Here is an 11610-nt window from a genome sequence, read left to right as displayed (position 1 = left end):
GGATAAAATATATACATACACGCACACACACATTGAATCATTAAAATCACTATTATTTCCATGGACGTAATTCACTCTGCCATTAAATTCAAACCCAAAGGATGTTTAATGGGCCTTTTGGACTTATGGTTATCTATAGGAATTGGTAACCATCACCGTGGAAAAAAATATACAGTCTTCAAAACTTAAGACTATCACCATTCCCATCTTTTAAGAAAAAGGAAAAGAAAGGCATGATTGTGTTTGTTTTTATCTTTTTTAAAAACATCATTGACAAATACCCAAAACCAATTAACCCAAGTACTCTAAACAAAAGCAAACCAAATGTGACACAAATATCCTAAAGAAAGTAGATTCTAACCAATACCTTTATCAAAACAAAATCTAATCTAGAAACAAAAATCAAAGATTTAAAATCAAACTGACCAGAATACCCAAATTCTCTCTACCCAACTAATTCATCTCTCCGTTTGAGTTTTTATTTAACATTTGACGAAAATTTATCCTTCAAATGGTACAACTGACAAAATAGTACAATGTTTTGCTTTTTAATTGTAAATGTGGCTGAAAGATAAGTTTTTTTTTTTTTTTCCTATGTGGCAACACAACCTTAATTGTAGGGAAAAGTTTCTACTTTTATATATAGTATTAGATATTAGATTAGATATGATATATGAGATATAAGATATATATATATATATATATATATATCAATCACCATCTAAATCTACAATAATTTCTTTTTGATAAAAAAGCACAAAATAATTAAATGCAGACATGTGCTATATTTATAAAAGAATACCAACGTAAAAAGAAAAAGCAGCACCTACTTAAACCTTTCCTTAGTCTAATCAAATGCAGACATGTGCTATATTATTATTATTTTTTATTTTTTAAGGAATTCCTACCAAACTACATGACACAGTGTAAGAATTAAAGGGAATAAACTTGATGGCATCAGAAAAAGGAAATGAACATGGAATCAGAACTGAAGTTGTTATAGATTATAAATACTTGGTGTTGTAGTGAAGCTGAATTGGATTTGATCATAGCTAATCAATTCTCAAGCAGGACCAAATTTCATAACCGAAAAATGAAATATCACCTTGCCAGCATGGATATGACAATTTTATAGAACCTAGGGATAATGCCATCCATCACCATGTAACAAAAGCCTAGTTCACTCACACCACATGGATCCTCGGCTAAAATGTTGATGTTATTCTTAAAATGTTCTGGCATCAAGGGCATCTATGTAGTGCGAGAATAATACAAACCCTAAAAGAAAAGCATGCTAATTGCAAACTACATTAGGTCGAAATCCAAGTTCAAAGTTGAGCATATAACTTGCAGCATGGTTAGAACTTAAAAGTAGAGTGGAGAAACATACCATCACCACCACACACACGTACACACACGCACACACACACACACGCGCACACACACACCCACAAAAACAAAAACAAAAACAAAAAACAAAAACAAAAACAAAAAACAAAAGAAAAAACAAAAAAAAAAACAAAAAAACAAAAAAGGAAAAAAAAGAGAGTAAAAAGTAAAAGAAAAATAGAGCCAGCAACTTATAATTAGATCTGAATAAATTTTCCTAAAGATAGGGGAAAAAAAATCAACATACTTCTCAGTTTAACAATGCACAATATATACACATCTATGATACATATCCTAATACCTGCAAGACTCAATTTACTCACATATAACAAAGGAAACAGGTGTAAGATGTATGCGGGCTTGATTTCTGTAATCAGTCATCTAAAATGAGTTGCCATCTTCTTCCATACTAAATTGTACACAGTCACTGATATTAATTTTTAGGATTATAAATTACAAATGCACTGAATTAAGAAGCCTAGCATTGAAAAGAAAAAGAATAAAAACATAAACATTTACATTTGCTAAAGAAATAGAAAGGTCAAACAGAATTGAATATTGTAGAGAGCAAGTCCCAAGTAATTGGAATTAATATATATATATATATATATATATATAATTCAAATTTAATTTAAAAAAAAACACCTTCTTATACAAACTTAAACAAAAGAAACAGAAATATAGTGGAAAAGTTACTAAGGTTTACAGTACCATTGACCAAAGTCAAGGAAATAAAAGCTGTGTGCAAAACTACATATAACTTCTTCTTCTTATTCTTCTTCTTCATTTTTTTTTTTTAAAAAAAAAAAAAAAAATTATAACTGTGTACAAACAAGTGAATAACTTGATCTTTAATCTAATATTTCTTAACACATACATAAGACACAATGGTAATTTACACCTTCCCTCCATCCTTTCAATAGTCACTGTAGTTGCCATACGATCTGCTGCTCTGACGCATCTCTTCTCTGCAACATTATTTTGTAAAATCTGAAAATTTAGAGTGTATAGCAATTTATAATGTTTTCTAAGTGAAATTACGGTTTTTTGGTTTTTTGTATTGCAATATGTTATGATTCTAGTTTCATTGTTAGGGTTTATGCCCTAAAATTCAATTTATTGGCATGTCATAAATAATTAAATTGTTTAATTATATAAGACTATTTATTAATGAACTAATGAGACATTATCTTAGTCCATGAGATGCATAGTATGTGATTTATGTGAAAAGTCACAGAAGATATAAATCACAAATTCTTTGTAAACTCAAAATTTTAGTTTGTAGTCAATGATGAAATTGGGCATTTTATTTGCGAAGACTATAACATATTAACTAAGTTGATTTATCTTGATCATAGAAGTGAAGCCTTCTAGTTGATATGCTGATATGTTGATATGTTTTAAAAGTTAAGACATATTGAACTAGACCGCTGTGAGATTTATTATTCTCCTAACGATTGTCAAATGAATAATAAATCTCACGACTTCTATTTACATCAACTCTAAATCCTGAGAGAATAATGGACCTGATCATGAAGTATAGGTTGCTTTGATATATCAGGTTTGAGATCTATAAGTCACGATCAAAACCTCAATATGTTGGGCAGTCGCATATAGTGTTGATGGAACATATATTCTCAAGATGGAATTCATAATCTCTTAACGGAGATATAAAATATTTCCTTGAGATAAGTTTAATGAATTTGGTTATTCAGAGAGTTGTACCCAACCACTTTAGTAAGGAGTTACTAAAGTATATATTTATGAAATTGAATTTCATAAATATATAATGAATAACATAAAGGATTAAACCGGGTACTCAAGAATTAAGATGTAGTAATCTTTAAAGTGACAATCAACATTCATGACTTTATATTACTACGAATATTTTAATGAAGGGGTTGTATGTATAATAAAATTTTGGGATATAAGTTATTAATAAGGCCTAGAGTGCAATTATATTCTTATAGTGGTATTGAATATAATTAATGGTAACTTTAGACTTGTCAAGAGTTGACAGAAAAGCCCAAGGCACATTAGAGCTAGTGTCTTATTTGTTCCATTTGGTCTCATCTTAAGCCACAAACTAAAGCCCAATTGGATAGGCCCAAAAAGTTAACCCAATTAGATAATTAGTTTTTATTTAATAAGATTTATTAAATAAGTAACTACTAAGGTAGTTAGAATTGATGTATGGTGAAAAGAAAAGAAAACAGTTTTTCCTTGCAAGGAGAAGAAGGATTTTTCTTTGAGAATCAATGTACAAAAGGACTAATTGAAAGACTACACTTCTTGGGCATCATGTGGAATTGAGATGAAGATTAAAGGTATTCTCAAGTCTTGGTTTTGAATTTCACTGCATCAAGGTATGCTTTCTATTCTTTATTCTAGAATTCAAGGTTACATGTTATCTTTCATGAATGAAGTAAATCTGTGTTTGTTGCTTCCGCTGTGTATTTTATATGAGATGCAAAACTAGATTTTCCAACATTCATAACATAATTTAGAGCATTAACATACCATACACAAATGATACATGTTTTTTTTATAATGATGTCCACAAAGAACACAATTGAAGGATGGACCAATCTAATTATGATTCTAATATCATAACATGATTGAGAGCACTAATAGAACATACACCAATATATATATATATATATATATATGTATATATATATTTTGCAAGGATATCCAAGTGACTATAACATGATCCATAACATGAATTGTTGAAACATTTCATTAGTTAATATAAAGACATAATACATAAGCTAAGACATAGGCAGCAAGAACATAAAAAAATCTTATCAAATTAATATGAAATTGAAGTATTCTAAACATAACATACAAAGTTTGAGAAAAATGATTTGACAATTTTTCTGTTATTTGAATCTTAAAACTTTCTCCTATGTTAAAGCCAAAAATAGTTCTAATTATAAGATATCACATTAAGGAATCATGAATGAAAAGAAAAGATACTAAGCAATGTAATTTATCGCCTTTTAATTTAAACGTGTCTGAATTTTAAATAGGCAGTTATCCTATTTGTCAGCACTTCCTTAATTGTAGAAATCAACTTTCTCCCATCTTCTGCTATTATATATAGTATATGATATATATTGATAATGTGATAGACTCTATAAGCATTTGCCTTTCTTGTTTCCCAAACTAGTGTAAGGTAAAGTAGCAAAGCAGACGTAAAAAAACGGAAACCTCATCAATCAATCGCCTTCAAATGTTTTCATGAGAGGACATTTTTTGTTGAGGACTCTAGGGGCAGGTTTTGTCGCTTCCTAAATTGCTTTTTTATCTTGCAAGGGGGTTCCCCTGCCCTTTATACTTCAAAGATAAGGAGGGTTTAACTTTCACAAATTCGTATTGGAAAAATTGCAAGTAATTTAAGGTATTCACCACTAGCTGCCCATTTCTTTTTTACATGTAATATTTATTTTTCTATTCTCCCACATAAATTCATAAGTTAATTACATATGCATGAATCATGAATCCATATCTTGACCGATGTGCACTCCCGCGGCTATTAATCTGCAGAGGCAATTGCGTCCACGTTGTGGTAACTGGTACAAAAAAAAGGGTACAGTCTAGACTTAAAGATTTGTACCTAAAAGTTTTATCTAAACCACAATTAGCTGCCGAAAAGTCTAAAATCAGTTAAAAAATGTTATAAACTAAAAGTTATTTAACGCCTAAGTGTAAAAGATTTTTGATATCAGGGAAACATAATGTTGTAGCAATCAAGAATATTTTGAAAATATTGTTTGACTTTCCATTGGGCTTGGCTGGGATTGAAACAAAGTTCCGTGGGACAGAAAGTTTGTCAAAATGCCGGGGAATCTGCCATAGGCAGAATTTAAAGTGATCGAGACTAGCCAGTCAAGTGTCAACAATATAACTATGATGTCACATGGTTCATCCATATGAATCAAAATATGCTTATCCTTTGTTTGATTTCTCTGCTTCTTAGACAAACAGATTTCTAACCCAGATATGATTAAAGGAAAATATTTAAGCCACTGCTAATTTTACTTTTAAATGTTTATATATGGTAATAAACATGATTGGTATCATTTTCTTAAGGTAATAATTCTTGAATTAATTTTTGAGTTTGTATTTAAACACATCAGTTTACAAAACTTATGTGATAAAATTTGTAGAATCTATACACGAAATAAATACAAATCGTCTGTCCTGCCTTTTATGTTCTACTTTATATTCTAAGGAAATATCTTCAATATATATGTATCTACTATGTGCAGCCCCACGAGTAAATGCGCATGAAAGACAAATTCTGAAAAAATGGAATGTGGGGTTTTGTGGGGGTGGGATTGGGAGAGTCCAAGCATGGTGGGACTTGCTGACGCAGTAGCATATAGAATTGTGGAAGAAGTTACTGTTCAAGAAACACCTGAAACGTAGGCTCTACATGACATTATCCAAGTTGGAGAAAACAGTGTAAGCTTGGCTGATCAAAGTCAGGCAGGCATTGATGCTCTAACAAAAAGCTGAAAACAGTACTTGGGTGTTTTAGTGGATAGCCTTTTCAAATGTTTTTGCTTGCTATAGTAGTTATTTTTATGATGAGCCACTAACACCAGCACCTCCACCACCATTTGTCATGTTGCCCCTCTTATTCCGTGCAACACTAAACTGGTCATGGGGCCTCCTTTCAGAGTGTGACTCAAGCTTATACCCACATGGGTCTCCCACTCTTGCTTGTTCTTCCCCCTAATTTTTGGCATTTGAATAAAATAAATTATTACTTCCTCTTATGGTATGGATAAAAGATTTTGTATTACCCAATTAAACATTTTTCTATTTTTCCCCTACTGTGTGCTGTTTCATGTTCCTTCCTGATTGATCAATCTGATGGAAACCAGTGATCAAAGTGGGTAGTTTTTGAATAAAATGAAAAAAGATGAAGTCATAATATTTCTCAGATGGACTTAATGGAAATATCATTTTCATGATTTCTACTACACAAGGTTCATTATACGTATCTATGCGGCAAGAGGAACTGCAAACAGTTGCATTAAAGTATTGATTATAACGTTAATGTAAGAGAATTTAACAATTTTAAAATAAAGTGGTCTGTTTTTTGCATTGATGGCAATAACGATAACAACCAAAGTAGACATAACTCATAAGCAACATAGACTTGTTATTATGGAAAAATAAGAGCCTTCATATGACTCACAAAGTCTATGGAATTGAAGGATAGATTGGTTTGAGAATTCAGCTGTGAGATGAGCTGTGTTGAAAGAAACCTATTGACCCTATTCCAAGTCTCTCAAAGCAGTTGTGTAAGGACTGCCAATTTGCAGCTCTGTGAGCATTTGGCGAAGATCTACAGCTTCCTCCTTGAGCCGTGCATTCTCCTGAAGAACCTGCTCGTGGGACTCGGTTACACGATTCAACTTGTCTATCAGTGTGTGGTTCTCTGTTCGAAGCCTAAGAACCTGTGACCAGAGCTCATCAAGGTGCTTTTGTTTCCTCATCCGTGACCTGCGAGCGGATTCTCTATTAGAAATCATTCGCCGCTGTTTCCTTTCATCGATGATACTGAGTTGATGTTCCTCATCAGCTTCATCAGAAGTAGAGTTATTGCTTAAACATGAGGACTGTGGAGTAAATTCATGGCCTGGAGGAGGGAAATGAAAGTTGGGTAAGTTGCTTAAGAATCTATTGAAATAAAGGTTTGGTGTGTTGCTCATACTCTTCATCATGCCAAAGTTAGCTGGAATTGAAATCGGGGTTTCGGGTGCTAGATAGTGGATTCCTGTGATCTCACCTGGAACCATGGCTAACTCAAACTATGAAGAAGATGATCTATGTATGAAACTTGAAAGGTTGTATTGCAGAGGTTGTTGAAGAGGACGGGAGGACATAATGAAAAATGGAAGGTTTTTATAGTAAGAAAAAGGCTAAAGAAGTGGGCCATTTTGAGCAACAAAGTGTAATAGTGTCAGGCTTACATGAGCAGAATTTGAGCAGTTAATAACTGGAACTATATAATGTATGCGTGAGGTACCATATGTATCTCCATACAAACCACTTCACATCATATTCATGTCATTTTGAGTTCATGTCATGAGTTGGTGACTTGTGTAGATGTATATATGTATGTGTATATGTATGCAATAATGAGTGTACATGCATCTACAGAAAATTTAAGATTTGGATAATCGTCAATAATGCTTACAAAAGAGAGAAGTTCTTGAAGTTGGGTTGCAATAATTTAGGTAAGGAACGTTTGGAAAAAGAATTTAAAAAGACACATATATAAGAATTGGTGTTAAGTCAATCCCATGAGAGTTTTTCCTGAGTGAGGACCCTAGCCAGTTTCAGAAGAATATTGGAACTTCAAAACTCCTAAGAGCCAATGACTCCTTATGATTGATGACGTTAGGAAGGTCAGTTAAAAAGGCAAATTATTAAATAATATGTAGTTTTGATGATCCTTTTTTATTACAATTTCGATGACTCACTAAGCACTTCATTTTGGATTGGAGGGACCCATATCATGATGCAATTATCTAAATAGTTAAGATCAAATACCCAAATGCCAACCATCTGTGTCTTCTTGAGCTTGTATATATGGAGCTGAACTTGGTGCATGATTTAACATTTTATGCATATTCCTGTCCCTATGTGAGCTTGTGACCATGCTATTAGTATCCTAATTAAAGGACAAGTGCCACCAAAGGGAAACTACAACCGTAATAAATATATTAGATATTACATTAATTAGAAATTACAACAATATTAGTATAATATGATTACCAATGAGATAACAATTCTTCATTTAAAACATGAGAAGTGGAACGTGTCAATTATATTCTGATTATCAAAATTCAAAAAGAAAAGTTAATGCTTGATGATAACTTAGTGGGCGAGTGTTTTAAAAGATTAAGAATAGAGCCCCAAGTGTTGTAAATAAATAATATTGTCCATAATTTTCGAATCCTCAAGTGTATATAAAGTCTCACATTCCACGCAAAGACACATATTAAACTATATAATATCTCATGTTATCTTACTTCTATTTCGTTATCTTAGGGTTTTGTGTAGTCTTATGAATGTGTTGATGCAAGTAAATATCAATTGTTACTTCGCTTTGCCATTATAATGGACTTAGTGTTACTAATATAGTTACCCCCGAGCCAGGGGCGGCCCAACATAATTTGGGGCCTAAGGCGAAAAATTTATACGGGGTCTTTAATATGTAAATATTAATTAAACAAAATTATTTAATACTAATCAAATTAAGGTTAATTTGATACATTAAATACATAAATAATACCAACTAGACTAATGTTAATTTCATATAGAGAATTGAATATCATAGTTGAATTATAAATATTAATAAAAAGAAATAAAAAATATATTATGATTGAAAAAGATACTTTTTTTGGATATAAGACGATGCATAGTTAAATAAAGTTGTAATCTAATTTTTAATTTTATATTTTGATTTTAAGAGAGAGATAGATAGATATTATTTGGTGTATGATTTTGTAGGATATTAATTTACAAAAATCAAAGTCTCAAACTCTTAGGGGAGATTAATCTATAATTGATGATTTAACACATTTGCAACATCTTTTTGAAATATTTTAGGGTTTCAATTGAGTTAAGGTTCTATTGGTCTCGTACTTTGAGAGTCTTAATAGAAATGAAAAAGAAAAATGCGCTAATTAAAAGCACTATAAAATGTTCAAAATATAATGTGATATTGTCTCTTATTGATAAACTTCATCAATTTAACTAATGAATGTTTATATCACGTTTTTTGTGATTAATAACATGGTAATTTGTAAGCCAATAATAAAATTTGTATATCACTAATAAAAAAAATGTACAACATTTAGAAAATATATATGATTGTATAAAAATTTGGACCTCTAACTATGAAAAGTGGGGCCTTTTTTTCCTAAGGAATTTTTTTTTTTTGGGTGGGGCCTTAGGCCTAGGCCTAACTTGCCTAGGCCTTGAGCCGGCCCTGCCCCGAGCCCTCGATTTGAAAGAACCACTCTTGATAGAAAGGAAAGACTTTTTTGTTGAGAAAGAACGGACCCATAAACCATAGAAATAAAGTCAAATTATGAAATCAAAGGCGTGTTGCATTAATTGACATAGTCTGTGACCAAATCCAAGCATAAATTAAAAAATATATGGTTGTGCTAACGAATGCCTTTAGGGCATTGGTTAATAATCCAGTTAAAGAAAGTTTTTGTAGGAAAAAAAAATTAATATTTTGACAGCTTTTTTCATTTCCCATTAAAACTTTATTTAACAGGATTATTAACTAATGAAAGAAAAGAAAAAATTAATGTTTTGACTTTTTTTTTTTTTTTTTTTCATTTCTCATAAAAGTAATGTCAAAACTTTCTTAAAATAGATTATTAACCAATACCCTAAAGCCACTCGTTAGCATTACCCAAAAATATATACAAACACATTCTACTTGGCCTTCTCCTCTTTGTTTTCACCTAGTCAACAGAGAATTTCTTGTCAGCCATAAAGTGCCTCGATATATAGAAATATAGCAAAATCAACCATTTCAATGAATAAACATCTCACACTCTTCCCATATTGGAAGGCGGCTGAACAGGCCATGAAGCTAGTGTAAGATTTAAAAGAGAAGTTATTTATTTATTTTTTATTTATGAACACTCACTTTGTTATAATTTGCTGAAGCACCTTATTATAATTTGCTGATGTAATTGATTATAAATAGTAAATTATTACTTTTACATAGATCTATAATTTTTTTTTTTTTTATATCATCATATCAAAGTTGTGGCAAAATTTGTCGTACAAAAAGCATTAGCATCCAGGGATGCAAAAAAAAAAAAAAAAAAAAAAAAAAACTATTTTGCATCCTCAAACATTACTTTATCTATTTTACCAATCCATTTTACAACTTACTATACATCCCAGTTTTTATTTTTACATACAACCCAATAAAATAATATAAACTACCCAATAAAATAGTAAAAAGTATTATTCTCTCTCTTTTTCCTCTCACTCACTTTTTCTCTTCACACACAACCACAAGATTAAAATAATAAATTTTTTTTTTTTACAACCTATGAACAGTAAGGTACTGTTCATAGGTTGCAAATTTTTTTAAGTTTACAAATTCCAATGGAGTGGATTTGGGTGGCTTAGGTTGTAAAATAGTAACTGGAGAGTGTTTACACCCCCAATTCTAGTGCTCTTATGGTTTTGGCCCCTACACTTAACACATTGTCCTGTAGATCATATCCCTCTTTGACCTCCTACTTCAAAGAGGCTCTTCATGGGACAACCATTCTAGCTAGTCTTTGTTAGGGGTGGTTCTTGCGCGTAGCCACGTGTCTTTCGCTGCACGTGTGACTCTGCTAAACTCGGATTTGTTTTGGGGAGTTCAATTTGGAACTCTACATTGGGTTGCATAAACTAATGGCTTCCGGTGTATTTTTAAGCCTACAAAATAGATAAAGCCCAAAGTCTTAGAATCATGATAATGGTTGAAATAAATAAATAATATGTTTAGTATAATAGATTTGATTACATGGTGAGTTGAATGTTATTATTATGTGTGTTAAGTGATTTCTATTAAAAGGATTAATTAATTGTCATATGTCCAATAATGGGATGAATCCAATAGTCCATATCCAGTTGTGGTATAGTTCATGTCCAATATAATAATGTATGTCCAGCAATGGTTTATGTCCAAATAATGTATGTCTAGCAATGGTTTATGTCCAAATAATACATATCTAGCTGTGGTCTATGTCCAAACATTACACATCCAATAGTGGTTCATGTCCAAATAATATATGTCCATTAGTGGTATATGTCCGAATAATATATGTCCATCGGTGGTTTATGTCCAATAATATGTCTGGCAATTGTAGATCAATTTATTAATATATATGTTCATTAATGAAGTATTAGTGAGATCATGTTTTATTAAATAGTGAGATGATATTAAAATAACTTGCATCCAGTGGCACAATAATAATGAGTTAAAATATGCATAATAATGTAATTTCAAAGATGGAGAAAACATTGACTTATCTTTTATGTTTCTGACTCCAGCTGTATAGCATCACCTTATTCTTTATATGATTTGTGGCTCCAACCGTATAGTATTAGTGAGTTGAAAACATTCCAGCGACATAATAACATAAGTCTAGCGATACAATGATAATGAAG

General features: G+C 31.4%; 1 protein-coding gene across 1 annotated transcript; it reads right to left on the bottom strand.

Moving 5' to 3' along the window:
- Window positions 1-6493: 6493 nt before the first annotated feature.
- Window positions 6494-7280, bottom strand: LOC115982618 (basic leucine zipper 43). The gene has a single exon (XM_031105263.1). The coding sequence runs from the start codon at window positions 7203-7205 to the stop codon at window positions 6681-6683; it is 525 nt and encodes a 174-aa protein (XP_030961123.1). The 5' UTR covers window positions 7206-7280; the 3' UTR covers window positions 6494-6680.
- Between the last annotated feature and the right edge of the window lie 4330 nt (window positions 7281-11610).

Source organism: Quercus lobata, chromosome 3 (genome assembly GCF_001633185.2).
Source record: "Quercus lobata isolate SW786 chromosome 3, ValleyOak3.0 Primary Assembly, whole genome shotgun sequence".
In the NCBI taxonomy this organism is placed as follows: Eukaryota; Viridiplantae; Streptophyta; class Magnoliopsida; order Fagales; family Fagaceae; genus Quercus; species Quercus lobata.
Note: the sequence above shows the minus strand (reverse complement) of the source record. Positions and strands in the feature narration are given on the sequence as shown.

Excerpts from the sequence above, each read along its gene's own strand:
- LOC115982618 (XM_031105263.1), bottom strand. The coding sequence starts at position 7,205 with ATGGTTCCAGGTGAGATCACAGGAATCCACTATCTAGCACCCGAAACC.